Raw genomic sequence first — 23797 nt, 5'->3', positions numbered from 1 at the left:
AATCTTTGCCAGCTATACATCTGACAGAGGATTAATATCCAGAATATACAAAGAACTCAAAAAAACAAAACAGTAAGAAATCAAACAACTCAATTAAAAAAATGGGCTATGGGACTAAATAGAGAGTTCTCAAAGGAAGAAATACAGATGGCATATAAATATCTAAAAAAGCATTCTAGATCCTTAGCCATCAGGGAAATGCAAATTAAAACTACTTTGAGATCCCATCTCACTCCTGTCAGAATGGTTATCATCAAGAAAACAAATGACAATAAATGTTGATGAGAATGTGGAAAAAAGGGGAACCCTTCTACACTGTTGGGAATGTAGTCTGGTACAGCCATTGTGGAAATCAGTGCGGTGGTTTCTGAGACAGCATATATCCTAATGACTCTTCTCACTACCTTAGAGAAACTTGCACAACCATGTTTATTGCTGCTTTACTCACAACAGCTAGGAAATGAAACCAGCCTACATGTCCCTTAACAGGTGAATGGATAATAAAGGTGTAGTACATTTACACAATAGAGTTCTAATTCAGCAGTAAAGAAAAATGAAATTATAAAATTTGCAAGGAAATGGATGGATCTGGAAAGGATTATACTAAGTAGGGTAACTCAGGCCCATAAAGCCAAATGTCACATGTTATCTCTCATATGTGGATCCTAGCTACAAATGTTTAGACTTGTGTGTGAGCTGGAACCAAAAATAAGTATCAGAAGCCAGTAAGCTAAGAAAAAGCTATAAGGGAGGGAGGAGAGGAAAGGATTTTAGGGGATGGTATTGTATGTGTGTATGTATATATGTAGAACAGATTACAGGGAGTAGAATGCCTAAGTGAGGCCAGGGGAAGAGACTGAGTAAGAGATTGAATAAGAGAAGGGTGGGTAGAGGGTCAATCAAAATTCAAGATATTCTGAATAAGACATATGAAAGCCTACTTTTTTAGATAATGGCACATCCAGAATCCATAGATTGCTACCAAAAAAATTTCAGTGCCAGAGATGGGATACTTTCCAGTGAGTTATTGGCCAGGGAGGCCCTGTTGCCTCCAAAATATTACAGGCTATTGCCAAGGCCCTTGGTTTCCGACGAGTAACAAATGGTAAAACCCTATTGTTGAAGACTTCATACACCTGTGTGGCAAGATCACTGAGAAATCAAGCTGGTGCTAAGCTGAAAACCTTCTCCCTGTAGACCAACCAACTGAAAGCTGGAAAAAGCTGCTCTCCATGCAGCCAGCCCTATGGGAGACAGAAGTCCTCGGCAATGAAAACAGTAGACACTAGAAGCCTTAAGTTTGGCCAGACAGGCTAAATGACTGAGCACATACAATAGTGGCATGTGTGCTCTGGGGAAAACCAACTGCTCTCTAATTGAACTTGAGGCCCGCTCTATGGGAGGGAATGCATGCCTAGTACTGAAAGCCTAATCAAAAACCTATGACAGGGGAGGTCATGAGCCTTAGGCGTATAAAGCCTGCTCTTGTCTGGATAAATGCATGTATTATGCTCACCAAACTGCCCTGTAAGCACTACACTTAAAGTTCATATTCCTATATTAATGCTACTCTCACTTTTGGTTAGAGAAGCTTCTCTTTTCAGATGGTGGTGACCACTGGAATGACCCAAAAGGCAACATAGTGCTGAGAAGAGACAGAGGAATGTATAGCACTGAAACACTTCTATCATACCCTCCAAGGCTCAGGGTCCATTGCAGAAGAGGTGGCAGAAAGAATGTAAGAGCCAAAGGAAGGGGACCACTCCTTACAATTCAACTGTCCTGACAGAAATTGGCTTTGATATCCATGACTTCATAGTGCCTAGCAATACCTTCACAAGACCCTCATAAGAGGAGAAAAAGATGATGACATCAAAATAAAAGAGAGACTAACAGAGAGAGGGGGGGGATATGATAGAGAGTGGAGTTGTGAAGGGGAAAGTGGGGGAGGGGGAGAAATATCATGGTTTCTTTTCTGTAAGTATAGAAGTTGTCAATATTTTTTTTAATTTTTTTGTTTATTTTTATTTATTTGAGAGCCACAGACAGAGAAAGAGGCAGAGAGAGAATGGGTGCACCAGAGCCTCCAGCCACTGCAAATGAACTCGAGATGCATGTACCACCTTGTGCATCTGGCTTATGTGGGTCCTGGGGCATTGAGCCTCGAACCAGGGTCCTTAGGCTTCACAGGCAAGCACTTAATCATTAAGCCATCTCTCCAGCCCAATAAAAAATTTTTTAAAGAAAAAGAAGCCAGATGTGGTGGCACATGCCTTTAATCCTAGCACTTTGGAGGCAGTGGTAGGAAGATTGTCATGAGTTCAAGGCTACCCTAAGACTACATAGTGAATTCCAGGTCAGCCTGGGCCAAAGTGAGACCCTCCCTCAAAAAAAAAAAAAAAAAGAAGAAGAAGAAGGAGGAGGAGGAGGAGGAGAAAAACTGCTAAAATTTTAATAGATAGGGAATTTTCAAATTATAATAAATCTAAAAATTTCCTGACTGGTAGAAAGTTTTTAAGCTACTTTTAAAAATAATCTCATTTATTTATTTATTTGAGAAAGAAAAAGAGGCAGAAAGAAAATGGGCATACAAGGGCCTTCAGCCCCTGCAAATGAACTCCAGATGCATGCACCACCTTGTGCATCTGGCTTACATAGGCACTGGGGAATCGAACCTGGATCCTCAGCCTTCGCAGACAGCACCTTAACTACTAAGACATGTCTCCAGCCCCTTTGTAAGGTAAGGTTTTACTCTAGCCCATGCTGACCTGGAATTCACTGTGTACTCTCAGGGTAGCCTCACACTTAGGGCAATCCTCCTACCTCTACCTCCCAAGTGCTGGTACTAAAGGTGTGGGCCACCATGCCCAGCTTCTCCAGCCTTTTCTAAGTTGCTTTTAATTCACAGTTGTAACTGTTAAGTGTTTTCTTTAGACTGTCTATCTATAAATACTACAGCCTTGAGACACTTCTAATTGAATACTGATACTTTGATATTCTAGAAACATTCTTTTTTTTTATTATTTTTTGTTCTTTTTCAAGGTAGGATCTCACTCTAGCCCAGGCTAACATGGAATTCTGTGGACACAGGCTGGCCTCACAACTCACAGCAATCCTTCTACCTCTGCTTCCCAATTGCTGGGATTAAAGGAGTGTATCACTACGCCTAGCTCAGTCTAGAAACATTCTTACAAATTTTAGTATGTTCTCAATCATTTTTGCAATTTCTTTTAACTGACAGGCAGAGAAAAAGGTATTAACTATGTATGGGAGAGAATACCCACCATTTAATAATGGTTTGACTGTTGTTGACATTACTTCCTTGAATTCGTCCCAATGTAGAGATGAAAAACAACAAAACATCATCTATTGCTCTTATACACTCTAGACTGATTATTTTTTAAAAATGGATTTCTTACATTAAAAGTATTCTCATAGGGCTGGAGAGATGGCTTAGCGGTTAAGCACTCGCCTGTGAAGCCTAAGGACCCCGGTTCGAGGCTCGGTTCCCCAGGTCCCACGTTAGCCAGATGCACAAGGGGGCGCACGCATCTGGAGTTCGTTTGCAGAAGCTGGAAGCCCTGGCGCACCCATTCTCTCTCTCTCCCTCTATCTGTCTTTCTCTCTGTGTCTGTCACTCTCAAATAAATAAATAAAAAATTTAAAAAAAAAAGTATTCTCATAGACCCATCTCCTTACATTCCTAATGTCCATCTGCATCTTACTATATTTGTGTATAGTTCCTTCTACGAATATCTACATACGCCTCTCACTACCAAACTCCCACTCTGGCATTGGCCACACCATTTATTCATCTTTCTTTCTTTCAACATTTACTGAATATCCTTTGTGTGTTGGGCACTGTAGTAGGCTCTAAGTGTGAAAAACTGGTAGGTGAATGTACACTACCTTTGCTATTTTAGGAGTCAATTTGTTAGTTTGGCATAGTGGTACATGACTATAGTCTTAGCACTCAGGAGGTTGAGGAATGAGGATTCCAAGTATGAGGGAAGCCTACGCTACATACCCTATTTTTAAAGATGTTTTTATTTACTTACCAAAAAATAAGGGAGAGGAGGAGGAGGAAGGGAAAGAGAGTGATTGTGTGTATGTGTGTGTGTGTGTGTGTGTGCGCACGCATAAGGGCTGTAAACAAACTTCAGATGCAAGTACCACTTTGTGCATCTGGCTTTACATGGGTATGGGGGAATTAAATCAAGGCCAGCAGGCTTTGCAGCAAGTGCCTTTAACTCTTGAGCCATTTCCCCAGCCCAGACCCTACTTTCTTTAAAAAAAATAAAATGAAACTGTGTGTAATGTTTATACCAAAGACATTTGTTCTTATTTATTTATTTTAGAGAGAACGGCAGATATATAGAGAGAATGGGCACATCAGGGCCTCCAGTCACTGCAAATGAATTCCACATGCATGTGCTACCTTTTGCATCTGGCTTAGGTGGGTCCTGGGGAATTGAACCTGAGTCCTTCAGCTTTCCAGGCAGGTGCCTTAGCCACTAAGCCATCTCTCCAGCCCAACATTTACATTTTTAATAGCTTATATGACTACTGGATTTCCTACTAGACTAAATCTCTTGATATATTCTGTATTTTACAAAAAATAAACAAATAAATAAAATATAAAACTGTTCTTTAGCCTAGAATAGCAATGCTTTGATGAGTATATTTTGCATGCAGGCACATATACACCCTCTTGACTTATAGAAAATGTACTACTGCTGACTATGATTTTCCTTTTATTGGAAAGCAATATCAAATAGCTATAGGAATAAGAAAATATTTTACATCATTGCTTAATTAATGAGTATTACTCTGCTTCATACCAGAATTTACTTTCTGTCGATATTCTTGCTTTATTTGGAACATTTACACTGGATTTCTATATTACTGAATATTAGGGTTTAATTAAGAGCTTATAAAACTGCTAATATGAAAATAATAATTCCCTCACTTTTTAGACCTTTTTTCTGATCTTGAGTATTTACAGTGTGGACTGTGGTCCAGTTCTCTTCCACTCAGCTAACAGTTCTTGCTGTACCTCTTCTGGTAATTCATAGAAGACTTGAAGATCAACATCAAATGGAAAAGTAATTTTTTCACGAGCAGAATCTTGCTCTCTATTTTCTATAAGTCCTTGATGACAGGTTGTTGTTAATGTTTGCTTATGGCTATCTGTAGTTTTGTTTTTGGAGACAAGTTGCTCAGTCTGCAAATCTGAAAATGAATGGAAAAAGAAATAGCAGGGTTTACACTAGAAAAGTACAATCCTTGTGATGTTTTAGGTTCTTGACTCGTCTGTTCATCTTTTAACCAGCTGTCCATATAATATGAATGATCTTTTCAGTAAGATGGACAAGAGAAGCTACTGGATACTGCTGGTTGGCAGGGAGACACACAGGATACCTGCTTGTTATTGCACATCTTAACTCTAGGGCTCAAGGGATTATCTTGTATTTTGTAGAAAAGAAAGACACTATGCCTCTAGAACCGTGCAATAAGCAACTTAAACTGCCTTTACCCTGGAATTTTTCTTTAGTTTTTTTCAAGAAGGATTTCTTCTTGAATATCTCCTGGAAGTTGCTTAAAGACTTCTTGATCAAAGCTAGGCGTGGTGGCCCACACCTTTAATCCCAGCACTTGGGAGGCAGAGGTAGGAGGATTGCCATGAGTTTGAGGCCACCCTGAGAATACACAGTGAATTCCAGGCCAGCCTGGGCTAGAGTGAGACCCTACCTGGGCGAAGGGGGAGTTTTCTTTTAAATTTTATTTATTTAGTTGCAAGCAGAGAGAGGAGAGAGAGAGACAGAATGGGCATGCCAGGGCCCGTAGCCAATGCAAAAGAAACCAAGACGCATGTGCCCCTTGTGCATCTGGCTTATGTGGGTCCTAGGGAATCGAACCTGGGTCATTTGGCTTTGCAGGCAAATGCCTTAACGGCTAAGCCATCTCTCCAGCCCAAACAAGACTCCTTGATCAATACCATCAGGAAGTAAGTAAAGTGGAAATTCACCCATGTCTTTTTCTTTAGAAAACTTTGTGCTATGTGATGAAGATTCCCCAGTTCTTGTACTTTCAATTCTTCCACCTGGTAAACATTCCCAATTTCCTTTCTTCTCTTTACAAAAATCTTCCATGTGCGTGTCTTTCATTTTCTAGGACACAAGAAAAACAGAATGATTTAGACATGTTATCTTTTAAATATCACTGCTGCTGCTGAGGTACACCTACAGCTATGCTTATACACTTATAGCTGTTACCTAACTAAATGTTACAACCCACTTAGCACTTTGAACCTTTTCTGGTCAGTTGCAAACTAGAAGTGACTAATCCATCACTATTAGTCACCAGTGTGTACTTCTTTACTCAGAAACCAGGAAGACCTTCCTTCCTACTAACATTGAGAAGGAAATAAATATGCATTTAGGGACTAGAAAAAGATCTCAACACATATATTTTCAAACATTCAAATCTGTAAATTAAAGCAGACTGATGTAAGAAAAGTAAGCAATTCACTTAAAGGTATTTAAATAAAATACATGTGTAGACAAGAACTGGCTTTCCAAAAATTACCAGTAACAATTAACAAAGAAAAATACTCATGGTAAAAGCATGCCATTTGTTAGATATACTATTCCACATTTACATAAAAGTTTACAAACATTTTCAATCCAAATTTGCATATTTTTCTATAAAATTTTTACTTGAATTTTCTACTTTTAATGTATACACTCAAATACAGCTATAGTACTATTAATACCATAGTAACTTCAGTACTGTAAAGGGAGAATTTTAAATTATTATATATATTTATTGAGTACCTAGTACATTCCAGATATGCAAGGTCGTTTTGACATTTTCCCCCTCTAATGCCACTGTAAAAAAGGAACCTTTAATTTCCATTCTACAGATTTTTTTTTATTTGTTTTTTCAAGGTAGGGTCTCACTCCAGCTCAGGCTGACCTGTAATTCACTACGCAGTCTCAGGGTGGCCTCAAACTCACAATGATCCTCCTACCTCTGCCTCCCAAGGACTGGGATTAAAGGCAGGCACCGCCATGCCCGGCCCATTCTACAGATTATTTAAAATGCAGAATTTACGGGCTGGAGAGATGGCTTAGCAGTTAAGCGCTTGCCTGTGAAGCCTAAGGACCCCGGTTCAAGGCTCGGTTCCCCAGGTCCCACGTTAGCCAGATGCACAAGGGGGCGCACGCATCTGGAGTTCGTTTGCAGAGGCTGGAAGCCCTGGTGCGCCCATTCTCTCCCTCTCCCTCTATCTGTTTTTCCCTCTGTGTCTGTCGCTCTCAAATAAATAAATTAAAAAAAAAAATTTTTAAAAAAGAGTATTCCTGCTAAAATGCAAAATTTACATACATTTTTCCCCTTTGGTCCTCAGGCTTCACAGGCAAGCACTTAACCACTAAGCCATCTCTCCAACCCCTTATCTTTTTTTTGTTTTTTGTTTTTGTTTTGTTTTTAATATTTTTTTTGCTTATTTTCATTTATTTATTTGACAGTGACAGTCAGAGAGAAAGAGGAAGAGAGAGAGAATGGGCGCGCCAGGGCCTCCAGCCGCTGCAAAGGAACTCCAGACGCGTGCGCCCCCTTGTGCATCTGGCTAACGTGGGTCCTGGGGAATCGAGCCTCAAACCGGGGTCCTTAGGCTTCATAGGCAAGTGCTCAACCGCTAAGCCATCTCTCCAGCCCTTATCTTTTGTTTTTTAAGATATGGTTTCACTCTATAGTCTCAGTTGCCATTAAATTCATGTCAGTCCTCCTTTCTCAGCCTCCTAAGTACTAGGATTAAAAGTGAAAGCCACCATGCCCAGATCACACTTACAGTTATAAAATAAATAGCAAATTCTGTCAGTATCACTTTAGAGCTCAGTATAGTTTCAAAGCTAAGAAAATTTAGTTTTATTAAACTATAGAAAGGGTGCTGATAGCTCATATATAAATTGAACAGACCAAAAGATTTGATTTATAAATTCTGGAAATGTTTTTACATTCATGAGCCAATATTTATATTGGTCCTGTACCACTGGAAAATGCACTAATACTTTCCAAACAGGGAAACATGGTTCTCTCCTACCCAGTAAGGCTTATGCTTTCTTCTTATATGACAACATATTTAAGGCCAACAACCACACTAACAGGCATTATAAACAAGTCAACCATCCAAACAAGAATGCCCCCTCAAAATCTCTAAATAACAGTAAATAAATATACATTTAGATTTGTACTGTAACTATAGAGATCCAGGAAGAACGCATTTATAAATCTGGACAAACAAGAGTATACTTAAAAAATTGGGTTGGAGAGATGGCTTAGCAGTTAAGGCACTTGCCTGCGAAACCTAAGAACCCAGGTTTGACTCTCCAGTACCCACATAAGACAGATGCACAAGGTGGCACATGTGTCTGGAGTTCATTTACAGTGCCTAGAGGCCCTGGTGCGCCCATTATCTCTGTCTCTGCCTCTTTCTCTCTGGCTGCCCTTCTCTCTCTCAAATAAAAAATAAAACATTTAAAAGAATATACTTACAAAATTGCTCTTGCCAGAATGTGAAATTAAGGATGGTGTTAGGTAATAATCCATGGGCCCCTTCTTAGCAGTACTGAATGCTCTGAGGTTACAGAAGCACACACTTAGAAGAGTAAGGTGAAATGGCATCTTCACATTCACCATATTTCGAAAAAGTTTCATAAGTATATCAACCATTGGGGTTATCACATCATAACTTCCTAAATAAAATATTAAAGGAGACAATATCTAAACAAATGGCATCTTAATTGTGAAATGCTTAATATAATTTATATTGCTTAGATAAGGAAATTAATATCCCATTTTAATGTTATTTACTAAACTTATACTAGATAATTATCATAGTTTTGTTCCATTTGAAGTTGGAAACACTCTTAAGTCTGTACTTGTATTATTTATTTTTAAAAAAATGTTGGGTGTCAGGTGTGGTGGCTCATGCCTTTTAATCCCACACTTCGGAGGCAGAGGTAGGAGGATCACTGTGAGTTTGAGGCCACCTTGAGACTACACAGTAAATTCCAGGTCATCCTGGGCTTGAAAAAAATGGGAAACACACACACACACCCCAAAAAGTCCATACCTGGCCCTAGCTTCTGAATAATGTGTGATGGAATAGGACACTGCCGACTCTCACGACTATGGTGCTGCTCAGAATACCGGCGGATTACTAATCTCACTGTATGGGGCTTCCTTCCATCTTTGTATAGTCTAAAAACAAATGATAAAAAGGAACAAGGAGTTAGAAAATGTATTAAAAATTTTAAATGATCTAATACCTTATTTATTAAAAACTGTCATATGATGGTACTATAATAATTACAGTATAAAACTCAATATTAAGCAGTAAAAGTTCAAGAATAACCAAAAACATAGCTCAGCCAGGCACAGTGGTGCATGCCTTTAATCACAGCACTCGGAAGACAGAGGTAGGAGGATTGCTGCTCTGAATTCCAGACCCAAATGAGCTAGAGTGAGACCCTACCTTAAAAAAAAAAAAAAAAGTCAAAGTCTATGCACTAAAGCTTTGATACTTTATATATAAAACTCAAAAAGAGGCCTCACTAAAAATTGAATGCAGTGAGAAAATATATGAGATATAATCCAAAACATTATTGCAACATATTAAAACTACAAGATATCTGACAGAAGCAAGTAAATGCAAAATTAAGAGATAATTTTTAAGTTTTTTTTTTTTTTTGAGGTAGGTTCTTGCTGTAGCCAAGGCTGACCTGGAATTCACTATGTAGTCTCAAGGTGGCCTCAAACTCACAATGATCCACCTATCTTTGCCACCCAAGTACTGGGATTAAAGGTGTGTGCCATCATGCCCAGCAATTTTTACAATTTTTTACACAATGAAATTACTTATGTTAAAGGACACTTCAAATAGATTGAAAAGGGCTGGAGAGATGGCTTAGCGGTTAAGCCTGTGAAGCCTAAGGACCCCGGTTCGAGGCCCAATTACCTAGGACCCACATTAGCCAGATGCACAAGGGGGCACACACATCTGGAATTTGTCTGCAGTGGCTGGAAGCCCACACCCATTCCCTCTCTCTCTCTCTCTCTCTCTCTCTCTCTCTCTCTCTCTCTCTCTCTGCCTCGTTCTCTGTCACTCTCAAATAAGTAAATAAAAATAAACCAAAACAAAAATTTAAAACAAGATTGGAGACTTCCGGTTAAGATGGCGGCATAGGTACCACGCCAAAGCAGCCTAGGGTGGAAAAAAGACCAAAAACACTCAGCAAAATACACACTTTTACTAAAAAGTGAGGTGTATAGGAAACTGAAGCAGCAGCGGAGAAGTAGAAGAGATCCAGAGCATGCACAGGCCGGCAAAAGTGGCTGTGGCAGCTCCGCCAACCACGGGGGTGGCAGCGCAACAGAAAGCAGCCAGACTCGGCTCCAGCCGCAGGAAAAGCCAAGTGCGGGAGCTTCCACTCACACTGGCGCTCTCCGCAGCTCAGGAAACATGAAGGGAGAGCAGCAGTGAGCAACAGAGGAGCAGACCACAAGGTAGAGGAACACGTGGAGCAGTGAGAAAACCAGAGCAGCTGCAGCTCCCTCCCCTCCACCACCACCAGAGCCCAGCTCCGGCAAACAAAGCAGCGGTCCCGGGACCTGGCCACGCCAACTTGAGCCAACAGCAGGACCCAAGCAGGAGCAGAATTCAGCAGCAACATCAGTGGCTCCAGCACCGGTAATAGCGGCCCCAGCAGTAGCAGCTCCAGTCGCGGCAGCAGCGCCAGATCCCGCAGCAGCAGCTTCAGTGGCAGCAGCGGCAGTGGACACAGCAGCAGCAGCTTCAGCAGCAGTGGTGGCTCAAGCAGTGGCAGCTACAGCAGAGGCATCAGCAGCAGCGGTGGGCCCAGCAGCAGCAGCTTTAGCAGCAGCAGTTCCAGCAGCAGGGGTGCTGATCGGCAGGGCCACACTTGCCAGGCTTGGTTTGCCCCGCAGGAAAAGCCAGTGCCCAGCTCCAGAAATCAGAACAGCAGCCCAAAGACTCAGCCAGCAACTTGATTGAGACCAAAATCATCCAAGGTAACTGGGATTGCACCAGGGAAGGGTCTCACTTGGTCGCAAGCTGACTTGGATACCTCAACAGACCAGAAATCTTAATCACTTTGTTGATAGAGGATCTAGTTGTTATAATAACTATTCTTGCATAAATACTCAGTGCTGTTTTTGATTGAATGTGTACAGTGTTTAGTTAAATTTTAGAATCTACCTGTATTTTATTCCACTCAGCCTGCTTGAATACTCCCATAGCAGGTAAACTCAACCCCTAGGAAAACCTTTGTGGATACTCTGAAAGTCTTAAGAGCCACACCTAACACCTTAAACTCCTACCCTGAAAATATATAACATCAAATCAATTGATATAGCTAAGAATACCCAGCTAGCTAGAAAATCCAAGCATTAACTTAATCCAAGATGCAAAAATACATACATTATAACACAAGAAACACTAAAAAGCAAGACGATATAAATCCACCTAAAAGTATTAATGCATCAGAAATGTCCTCCAGTGAGAACGAGTTAGAGGAAATGCCTGAGAAAGAGTTAAAAGAATGATTATAAATATGTTCAAAGAGGTCAAAGAACAAATCAAAAGAATCAAAGAAGAAATCAAAGGAATCAAAGAAGACACAGGACACCAATTTAATGAAATAAAGAAGGCAATACAAGACATAAATAAGGAAATAGAAATAATAAAGAAAAACCAGACAGAATTATTAGCAATGAAGAACACAGTTAATGAAATAAAAAACTCTGTAGAAAATCTCACCAGTAGGATGGATGAGGGAGAGGACAGAATATCTAAGCTAGAAGACTAGGTGGCAGATCTAATACAGTCCAACAAACAGAAAGACAAACTTATAGAAAAGTATGAGCGGGAATTTCAAGATATTCGGGACACTATGAAAAAATCCAATATAAGAATTCAGGGCATAGCAGAAGGAGAAGAATTCCACTCCAAAGGCATAGTAGGCGTCCTCAACAAAATCATAGAAGAAAACTTCCCCCAAATTGGGAAAGAGGTACCAATGCAGATACAGGAAGCCTTTAGAACCCCAGCCAACCAAAACCTGGAAAGAACCTCTCTCCTAGACATATTATACTCAAACTTCCAAACACACACACCAAAGAAAAAATATTGAAAGCAGTTAGAGAGAAAAATCAAGTTGCCTACAAAAGCAAGCCCATCAGGATTACAGCAGACTATTCAACACAAACTTTTAAAGCCAGAAGGGCTTGGAGTGATATATTCCAAGTTCTGAAAGAAAACAACTGTCAACCAAGGTTACTTTTTTCCTGCAAAGTTATCCATTCAAATAGATGGAGAAATAAGGACATTCCATGACAAAAGCAAGTTAAAGGAGTATTTGAAGACAAAACCAGCTCTATAGAAAATACTTGATAGAATCCTCCATGCTGAAGAAAAGGAAAAGCACACATATAAGGAACCTAGAAAAAACAAGCAATACTCAAATACTAGTTAACACAAGGGAGCACAGGTAGAACAGGAACCACCAAAAAAAAAAAAAAAAAAAAAAAAAATGGCAAACATAAATGCACACCTTTCAGTAATAACTCTTAATATCAACGGCCTCAATGCCCCAAAGAAAAGACATAGGTTTGCAGGCTGGGTTAAAAAGCAGGATCCTACAATTTGTTGTCTCCAAGAAACTCACCTTTCTACAAAAGATAGACATTATATTAGGGTGAAAGGTTGGAAGACGGTGTTTCAAGCAAATGGGCCTAGAAAACAAGCAGGGGTTGCTATCCTAATATCGGACAAGGTAGACTTTAGTCCAATGTTAGTCAAGAAAGATAAGGAAGGTCACTTTATATTGATTAAGGGCACACTCCAACAGGAGGACATTACAATCCTAACCATATATGCACCTAACATGGGGGCTCCCAAATTCATCAAACAAACACTATTAGAACTAAGGTCACAGATAACACCAAACACAGTGGTGGTGGGTGACTTTAACACCCCACTCTCATCAATTGTCAGGTCATCCCAGGAAAAAATAAACAGAGAGGCATCTGGACTAAATGAGGTCATAGAAGGAATGAACCTAACAGATATATATAGGACATTTCATCCAAAGGCTACAGAATATACATTCTTTTCAGCAGCACATGGAGCATTCTCTAAAATAGACCATATATTAGGACACTAAGCAAATCTTAACAAATTCAGGAAAATTGAAATAATTCCTTACATTCTGTCTGACCACAATGGAATTAAACTACAAATCAGTAGCAAGAAAGGCTACAGAGCATACACAAAATCATGGAAACTAAACAATACACTACTAAATGATGAATGGGTCAATGAAGAAATCAAGAAGGAAATCAAAAAATTTATAGAGTCAAATGATAATAAGAACACAACATACCAAAATCTCTGGGACACAATGAAGGCAGTTCTAAGAGGTAAATTTATAGCCTTAAGTGCCTATATTAAGAAATTAGAAAGGTTGCAAGTAAACGACCTAATGTTTCACCTTAAAGCCTTGGAAAAAGGAGAACAAGGCAAACCAAAAATCAGTAGATGAGAAGAAATAATAAAGATTAGGGCAGAAATTAATGAAATAGAAACAAAAAAAAAAAAATCCAAAGAATTAATGAAACAAAGAGTTGGTTCTTTGAAAGGATAAACAAGATTGATAAACCCTTAGCAAATCTGACCAAAAGAAAGAGAGAAGAGACACAAATTAATAAAATTGGAGATGAACAAGGTAACATCACAACAGATTCCAGAGAAATTCAAAAAATCATAGGGACATACTATAAAAGCATATACTCCACAAAGTATGAAAATCTGAAAGAAATGGATGATTTCCTTGATCTATATGGCCTATCTAAATTAAATCAAAATGAGATTAATCACTTAAATAGACCTATAACAAACATGGAGATCCGAACAGTTATCAATAATCTCCCAACTAAAAAAAGCCCAGGCCTGGATGGATTCACTGCTGAATTTTACCAGACCTTTAAGGAAGAGCTAACACCATTGCTTCTTAAGCTTTTCCAGGAAATAGAAAAAGAATTCTACCAAACTCCTTCTATGAGGCCAGCATCACCCTGACACCAAACCAAGCAAAGATAGAACAAAAAAAGAAAATGACAGACCAATCTCCCTCATGAACATAGATGCAAAAATTCTCAACAAAATATTGGCAAACAGAATACAAGAGTATATCAAAAAGATCATTCACCCTGACCAAGTAGGCTTTATCCCAGAGATGCAGGGATGGTTCAACATACGCAAATCTATAAATGTAATACATTACATAAACAGGTTGAAGGACAAAAACCACATGATCATCTCATTAGACGCAGAGAAAGCATTCGACAAAATCCAACATCCCTTCATGATAAAAGTCCTACAGAGACTGGGAATAGAAGGAACATATCTCAATATAATAAGAGATGTTTATGAAAACCTACACCCAACATATTACTAAATGGGGAAAAACTGGAAGCTTTTCCACTAAAATCAGGAACAAGACAAGGGTGTCCACTGCCCCCACTTTTATTTAATATAGTTTGGGAAGTCTTAGACATAGCAATAAGGCAAGAGCACACATAAAAGGGATACAAATTGGAAAGGAAGAGATCAACTTATCATTATTTGCAGATGACATGATTCTATACATAAAGGACCCTAAAGACTCTACCAGAAAACTGTTAGAGCTGATCAAAACCTACAGCAATGTAGCAAGATATAAAATAAATACACAGAAATCAGTAGCCTTCATATATGCTAACAACAAACACAGAGGATGAAATCAGAGAATCACTCCCATTCACAATTGCATCAAGAAAAAAATAAATAAATAAAGTACCTTGGAATAAACCTAACCAAGGAAGTAAAGAATCTCTACAATGAGAACTTTAAAACACTCATGTGAGAAATTGCAGAAGACACTAGAAAGTGGAGAAACATCCCTTGTTCCTGGATTGGAAGAATCAATATTGTGAAAATGGCAATCTTACCTAAAGCAATCTACACATTTAATGCAATCCCTATCAAAATTCGAAAGGCGTTCTTCATGGAAATAGAAAAAAACAATCCAAAAATTCATTTGGAATCACAAAAAACCTCAAATATCTAAAATAATACTGAGCAACAAAAATAAGGCTGGTTTCACCATACCTGATTTTAACCTATACTACAGAGCCATAGTAACAAAAACAGCATGGTACTGGCACAAAAACGGACATGTAGATCAGTGGAACAGAATAGAGGACCCAGCTGTAAGCCCAAGTAGCTAGAGCCACCTGATATTCGATAAAAATGCCAAAAATACTCATTGGAGAAGAGACAGCTTCTTCAGCAAATGGTGTTTGGAAAACTGGATATATATCTGCAGAAGGATGAAAATAGATTCTTCTCTCTCGCCATGCACAAGAATTAAGTCCAAATGGATTAAAGACCTTAACATCAGACCTGAAACTCTGAAACTGCTAGAGGAAAAAGTAGGGGAAACCCTTCAACATATTGGTCTTGGCAAAGACTTTCTGAATACAACCCCAATTGCTCAGGCAATAAAACCACAGATTAATCACTGGGACCTCATGAAATTACAAAGATTTTGCACTGCAAAGGACACAGTGAAAAAAGCAAAGAGGCAACCTACAGAATGGGAAAAAATCTTCGCCAGCTCTATATCTGATAGAGGATTAATATCTAGGATATACAAGCAACTCAAAAAGTTAAATAATAAGGAATCAAACAAGCCAATCAAAAAATGGCCAAGGAGCTAAATAGAGCATTCTCAAAGGAAGAAATACGAATGGCATATAAGCATCTAAAAAAATGTTCTATGTCACTAGTCATCAGGGAAACACAGATTAAAACTACTTTGAGATTCTATCTCACTCCTGTCAGATTGGCCACCATCATGAAAACAAATGATCATAAATGTTGGCGGGGATGTGGAAAAAAAGGAACCCTTCTACACTGCTGGTGGGAATACAATCTGGTCCAGCCATTGTGGAAAACAGTGTGGAGGTGCCTAAAACAGCTAAAGATTGATCTACCATATGACCCAGCTATAGCACTCCTAGGCATATATCCAAAGGACTCATCTCATTTCCTTAGAAGTACATGCTCTACCATGTTTATTGCTGCTCAATTTATAATACCTGGGAAATGGAACCAGCCTAGATGTCCCTCAACTGATGAGTGGATAATGAAGATGTGGCACAATTTATACCGCTTTACTCAGCGGTAAAGAAAAATGAAGTTATGAAATTTGCAGAAAAGTAGATGGACCTGGAAAGGATTATACTAAGTGAGGTAACCCAGGCCCAGAAAGCCAAGCGCCACATGTTCTCTCTCATAGGTGGATCCTAGCTACAGATGATTGGGCTTCTGCGTGAGAAGGGAAAAACTTGGTAGCAGAGGCCAGTAAGTTAAAAAGGAGAGATAAAGGGAAGAGAAAGGAAGGGAGGAGGATACTTAATAGGTTGATATTGTATATATGTAAGTACAATGATTGTAATGGGGAGGTAATATGATGGAGAATGGAATTTCAAAGGGGAAAGTGTGGGGGTGGGGAGGGAGGGAATTACCATGGGATATATTTTATAATCATGGAAAATGTTAATAAAAATTTAAAAAATTTAAAAAAAAGATTGAAGAGAAACATTTAAATCACCACAAAAATCAAGGCTATAGTAAAAGTAATGGGCTGGAATGATGGCTTAGCGGTTACGCACTTGCCTATGAAGCCTAAGGATCCTGGTTCAAGGCTCGATTCCCTAGGACCCACGTTACCCAGATGCACAAGGGGGCACATGCATCTGGAGTTTGTTTGCAATGGCTGGAGGCCCTGGCGCACCCATTCTCTCTGTCTCTGCCTCTTTCTCTCTATCACTCTCAAATAAATAAAAATAAACAAAAAATATTTTAAAAAATAAAAGTAAAATTACTGAATATTAGAGCACTACTTTGAAAGTATGGTGGTATGTATGTAAATGTCCCCCATGGTATTTCTGATTAAGCTTCCTATTTAGTTTCCAGTAGGCAGTGCCCTGTTGGAGGAAGTGTCACTGGTTGTTAGGGTTGAGTCTATCCTATCATATGTTCAGAGCCAGCTTGAGTTTTGGCTAGTCTATCTCCCTCTGCTATGGACATGTGATGAAGTGAGCCAGCTTCCTGCGCCATGATGAAGCCTCTCCTCTAAAATGTTAAGCCTGAAAGAAATCCTAACCCTCCCATAAGCTACTTTTAGTCAGGTGTTTTGCCATAGCAATAAGAAAGCTAACTGCAACAGAAAGATCAATTAAATATTAAATTAAGAATACATGGGCTGGAGAGATGGGTTAGTGGTTAAGCGCTTGCCTGTGAAGCCTAAGGACCCCGGGTTCAAGGCTCGATTCTCCAGGACCCACGTTAGCCAGATGCCCAAGGGGGCACACGCGTCTGAAGTTCATTTGCAGTGGCTGGAAGCCCTGGCGTGCCCATTCTCTCTCTCTCTCTCTCCCCCCCTCTCTCTCTCTCTCTCTCTCTCTCTCTCTCTCTCTCTCTCTCTCTCTCTCCTCCTCCTCCTCCTCCTCCTCCTCTCTGTCACTCTCAAATAAATAAATATAAATAAACAAAAAAAAATTTTTTTTAAAGAATACAGGGACTTTACACCTTCCTGCCTTCTCATGGCCAGGAGCTCTTCATACTATTTTTAAACTTAAAAAAAGAATATAAACACATGTGTACATTATCTTAAACAGAGTTCTATCTATTAAGACTTTTTTGATGCTAAAACAAAAATTTTAATAATTTAATGAAAATTCACTTAAAAATAGTTGGGCTGGAGAGATGGCTTAGTGGTTGGGGTACTTGCCTGCAAAGCCTAAGGACCCAGGTTTAATTTTCCGATGACCACATTAGCAAGCTGCACAGGTGGGCATGTGTCTAGAGTTCATTTGCAGTGGCTGGAGGCCCTGGAGCACCCATTCTCTCTCTCTCTCTCTCTCTCTCTCTCTCTCTCAAATAAATAAATAGATAAATATTAAAAACAAATACTTAAAAAATAGAAAATTTGGGGCTGGAGAGATGGCTTAGCTGTTAAGCGCTTGCCTGTGAAGCCTAAGGACCCCCGTTCGAGGTTCGATTCCCCAGGACCCATGTTAGACAGATGCACAAGGGGGGACACATGTCTGGAGTTCATTTGCAGCAACTGGCAACCCTGGTGCACCCATTCTCTCTCTCTCTCTATATATATATATATGCCTTTCTCTCTCTATCTGTCACTCACAAATAAGTAAATTATAGAAAATTTGGGGCTGGAGCGATGGCTTAGCAGTTAAGGCATTTGCCTACAAAGCCAAAGGACCCAGGTTCAATTCCCCAGGACCCACATTAGCCAGATGCACAAGGGGGCACATGCATCTGAAGTTCATTTGCAGTGGCTGGAGGCCCTGGCACACCCATTCTATCTCTCTCCCTTTCTCTGTCAAATAAATAAAGTATTAAAAGGTAGAAAATTTTATTACTGGAAAAATAAATGTCATTAAAGACTAATATTTTCCCTTTTATGAGCATACAATGTACACACAATCAAATCACAAGCCTAAAATGGCCCGTGTAATGTTTTGAACACATTTAAAATGGAGAGTCTGAACTTAAAAAATGCATTATGTAGTAAATATGTATTTTTCTCCTTCTTACTACTTAGGACAATAAAATGTCTTAGGTAGTCCCTATAAACATATTGCTAGTTGATAGATCTTCTTTAATTATAAATTCAAAGAGTGTGATATACCCATTAAGACATATTAGGATGGGGCTGTAGATATGGTTCAGTGGTTAAAGGTGCTACTTGACCAAATGCTTGATAGACTAGGTTCAATTCCTCAGTACCTACATAAAGCCAGATGCACAAAGCGCTGCATGCATCTGGAGTTCATCTGCAGTGTCAGAGGCCCTGATGCACCTATCCCCCCCCCACCTTGCAAATAAGTAAAGAAAAAATTCTCTTTGTTTTTTGAGGTAGGGTCTCACTCTAGTTCAGAGTGACCTGGAATCTACTATGTAGTCTCAAGATCACCTGGAACTCAGTGATCCTCCTACCTCTGCCTCCCAAAGCGCTGGAATTAAAGGTGTATGCCACAATGCCCAGCTAAAATATTTTTTAAAAGATATAAGGAAAAGATTGAATCTTAAGCAATTTTAAACTATTGCCTAGAGGATAGATTAAAATACAGTTTACATTTCTTTCATAATTATAAAATTTATTATCAGATACCCTATAAGAAAAATGTTTATCACACACACATGTGAAACTACTTTTATTCCAGTCACTTAGATGCTATTATACCCCAGTCACTGAAATAAGGGGCCATGGTGTGATGTAACAGGACTGATAAGCGAGATAGTAGCAAATGCTTTATGGTTCTCACTTCTGGATTAATTCTTTGTTTTTGTTTTTTTCGAGGTAGGGTCTCACTCTGGTCCAGGCTGACCTGGAATTGACTCTGTCATCTCAGGGTGGCCTTGAACTCATGGCAATCCTCCTACCTCTGCCTCCCGTGTGCTGGGATTAAAGGCGTGCGCCACCACGCCCGGCTGGATTAATTCTTTAAGAGACTATTTAAGACTCACTGCTTGTGGTTTCTCTATGGATAGAAGAGCTGTTTTCCATGACCAAGCATTTCAGGGTACTTTAAACAGGTGAGCCAGGTCTGGCTTACATACACATCCTCATACAGCCACATGGCTCTACTCCAGCCATGAAAGGCAAGAAAACATCAGGTTTCTGAGACTTACAGTCAGACCCAACCTATTTCCCCCATATAGTTTGTCCTCCAAGAATCATTACAGAAAAATACTGCTCAAAACCAATTTGACAAAATTCTAACAAGGGGTCGAGAGATAGCTTAGCGGCTAAAGTGCTTGCCTGCAAAGCCAAAGGACCCAGGTTACATTCCCCAGAACCCAAGTAAGCCAGATGTATATGCGTGGGGGCACATGCATCTGGTATTTTTCTGCAGTGGCTACAGGCCCTGGAGTGCCCATTCTCTCTCTCTCTCTCTACCTGCCTATTTCTCTCCCTCTCTCTCTAAAATAAATTAATTAAAAAAAAAACTTTAAAGTCATCATTACTTAATTAAAAAAATATTCCAGCCGGGCGTGGTGGCGCACGCCTTTAATCCCAGCACTCGAGAGGCAGAGGTAGGAGGATCGCAGTGAGTTCGAGGCCACCCTGCGACTCCATGGTGACTTCCAGGTCAGCCTGGGCTAGAGTGAGACCCTACCTCAAAAAAACAAAAAAAATCAATAACAAAAAGATGAAGTAATGGAGGAAAAGAGATTATGCTCTTCTATAAAGTAGTAAGAAGTGTATATATGATAGATGGTAAAGAGCATCAGAAAACTAAACTTTGTGCTTAGTTTATGTTGTGCTGTTTGTATACATATCTGTTTGTTGATATTTGCAGTCCTTCACACAGTCCCATTTAGCCATTCTTTCCTTTGACTCCATTTTCTTTTTTAAAAAAGAAAAAAAACCTGCTATCTTCTGCTTTACCCATTTTCTTTTACACAGTATCTCCAAGGTCTTCCATTACTTGCTTGAATAACTGCCTATTCTAAACCATTTCAAGTTTTCATACCTGTTTCTAGATAAGGAGTTTCAGAACTGTGATAGTATTATTTCTCTCCAAGGTTTTCCCCCTCTTTAATTGAAAAGCAAGTAGGTATAAGTTAATGGCAAAGGTTCTTTAATAGCCATATAAAAAATTGTAACTTCCTTCTCGGGCTGGAGAAATGGCTCAGCAGTTAAAGGTGCTTGTTTGCAAAGCCTGCCAGCCTGTGTTCAATTCCCTACTGCCCACATAAAGCCAGATGCACAAAGTGACACATGTATCTGGAGTTTGTTTGCAGCAGCAGGAAGCCCTGGTGTACCCATTCTCCCATACATATATATAAGCCTCTTTCTCTCTCTCTCTCTCTCTCAAATAAATAAACTATTGTTTATTTTTTTTTAATTTTTATTTATTTATTTATTTATTTGAGAGTGACAGACACAGGGAGAAGGACAGATTGAGGGAGAGAGAGAATGGGCGCGCCAGGGCTTCTAGCCTCTGCAAACAAACTCCAGATGCGTGCGCCCCCTTGTGCATCTGGCTAACGTGGGACCTGGGGAACCGAGCCTCGAACCAGGGTCCTTAGGCTTCACAGGCAAGCGTTTAACCACTAAGCCATCTCTCCAGCCCTATTGTTTATTTTTTAAAAAGGGCTGGAGGGCTGGAGAGATGGCTTAGTGGTTAAGGCGCTTGCCTGCAAAGCCTAAGGACCCATGTTCGACTCTCCAAGTTCAATGCAAGCCAGATGTACAAGATGATACAAGTGTTCAAGTTCAAACATGTGTACAAGGTGGTGCATGCATATGGAGTTCTACTGCACTGTCTGGAGGTCCTGGAATGCCAATTCTCTCTCTCATAAAAAAATTAAAAAGACAATAAATAAAAATAAATTTTAGCCAGGCATGGTGACACACGACTTTAATCCCAGCACTTGGGAGGCAGAGGTAGGAGGATCACCAACAGTTTGAGGCCACCCTGAGACTATATAGTGAATTCCAGATCAGCCTGAGCCAGAGTGAGACCCTACCTCGAAAAAAAAAAAAATTTTAAGGGATGGAAAGATTGCTTAGTGGTTAAAGTGCTCACCTGCAAAGCCTGAGGACCCAGGTTTGATTCCCCAGTACCCATATAAACTAGATGCACAAGGTGGTGTATGCGTCTGGAGTCCATTTGCAATGGTTAGAGGCCCTGGCATACCCATTCTCTCTCTCTCTAATAAAGAAAATATTTTTATAAAAGGGAAGGGAGGGGGGCTGAAGAGATGACTTAGTGTTTAAGGTCCTTTTCTGCAAAGCCAAAGGCCCTAGGTTTGATTCCCCAGTACCCACATAAAGCCAGATGCACAAGGTGGTGCATGTGTCTTGAGTTCATTTGCAATAGCTAGAGGCCCTGGTGTACCCATTCTTTCTCTCCCTACCTGCCTCTTTCTCTCTCAAACAAATAAATAAATAAAATATTTTTTAAAACTTCCTCCCCATAGACCTAGGTGTGGTGGCACATGCCTTTAATCCCAGCACTTGGGAGGCAGAGGTAGGAGGACTGCCTTGAGTTCAAGGCCACACTGAGACTACAATAGTGAATTCCAGGTCAGCCTGAGCTGCAGCAAGACCCTACCTCAAAAGAAAAAGAAAAAAGAGGGCTAGAGAGATGGCTTAGCGGTTAAGCGCTTGCCTGTGAAGCCTAAGGACCCCGGTTCAAGGCTCGGTTCCCCAGGTCCCACGTTAGCCACACGCACAAGGGGGCGCACGCATCTGGAGTTCGTTTGCAGAGGCTGGAAGCCCTGGCACGCCCATTCTCCCTCTCTCTCCCTCTATCTGTCTTTCTCTCTATGTCTGTCGCTCTCAAATAAATAAATTAATTTAAAAAAAAAAGAAAAGAAAAAGAAAAAAGAAAACCAAACTCCTTCTCATTTAAAGATTATTAACTATTAAAAAGTTTAGGAATATTAGAACTATCCACAAAAATGCCTTCAGGTAACTACTATGGCTTAAGCTCTACAGTATAACCACAGTTCAGTGAATAGAATAGTAGAAGTAGGTTATTTTGGTTGAGTACATATTACTGTCTTTGTGGTAATTTTTTTTCAGGCACAGTCTCACTCAAGCCCAAGATAAGCTGCCACTCACTCTGTAGCCCAGGCTAACCTGGAACTCACAGTGGTCTTTCCATTGCAGCCACCCGAGTACTGGGAGTAAGGGCACCACGCACCAGGTTCAGCTTGGCAACAGTGTATAAAGCAGAGATCTCCACTGATAAATGATCTGTTTCAGATAACAAGGACTAGTCTCCAGTCAATTTGTAAGATCTATAGAGTAGTTTTTCCTATGTATTGTACACAGAATGCATATATACATCACTTGGAAAAATGGATCAAGAGTCACCTGTCCAAAAGACCAGTAAGTAGTTCTTCAATCTTTTTTTTTGCTTCAACTTCAGATGAACACTTTTTAAATGAATCCTCTTCACTAAAGGACTACCAAAGAAGCATAAATAAGCATTAATATAAATTCAAATATGTATATCAAATTACCAGTGTACATGTCTAACAAATATCCAAACACATTATTCAGTAACTTATCTCTTCTGTTTAGTTTAAAGCATTTAATTAACTTTTACATTATTTCTTGCATCTGCAGCTACTGTACTCTACTAGAAAGCACATGGGAGGGGCTGGAGAGATGGCTTAGTGGTTAAGCACTTGCCTGTAAAGCCTACGGACCCCGGTTCAAGGCTCGACTCCCTAGTACCCACATAAGCCAGATGCACAAGTTCATCTGCCATGGGTGGAGGCCCTAGTGAGCCCATTCTCTCTCTCTCTGTTGCTCTCAAATAAAATAAAAGCAAAAAATTTTTTTAAAAAGTACACTGGAAGTCAACAGTAGTACAAAGTACAAGAAACAACTCAAGCTTTACTGTATGACTACAGCAAAGCTCTTAATCCCCTAGAACTTGAATTTGAGTTTATGCTTGAGTGTTAACCTTTTGAAAGTACAATATCCTAAAACAAAAAGAATAAAAACAGAAAGAAAGGAGGGAGCAAGGTATGAATAAATACTACTGCTGATCTCAAAGGTTTATTAAGTAGACCAAAAGTACATGACACACAAAAGTACATGTTACATTAGAGAAA

The 23797-nt window shown here is 39.7% G+C and overlaps 1 protein-coding gene across 1 annotated transcript in view; it reads right to left on the bottom strand.

The window, feature by feature from the left end:
• Positions 1-4737: 4737 nt before the first annotated feature.
• The window catches only part of Poli (DNA polymerase iota), a 29844-nt gene continuing 10784 nt past the window's right edge, over positions 4738-23797 (bottom strand). The window contains exons 7-11 of the mRNA XM_045134975.1: positions 23049-23140; positions 9140-9267; positions 8560-8759; positions 6029-6170; positions 4738-5232 (exon numbers count right to left, since the gene is read on the bottom strand). Of these exons, the coding sequence (XP_044990910.1) occupies positions 5000-5232; positions 6029-6170; positions 8560-8759; positions 9140-9267; positions 23049-23140 (795 nt within the window). The 3' untranslated portion in view covers positions 4738-4999. The remainder of the gene's footprint in view (positions 5233-6028; positions 6171-8559; positions 8760-9139; positions 9268-23048; positions 23141-23797) is intronic.

The sequence above is a fragment of the Jaculus jaculus genome, chromosome 15 (assembly GCF_020740685.1).
Source record: "Jaculus jaculus isolate mJacJac1 chromosome 15, mJacJac1.mat.Y.cur, whole genome shotgun sequence".
In the NCBI taxonomy this organism is placed as follows: Eukaryota; Metazoa; Chordata; class Mammalia; order Rodentia; family Dipodidae; genus Jaculus; species Jaculus jaculus.
This window is presented reverse-complemented; position numbering and strand designations above follow the sequence as displayed.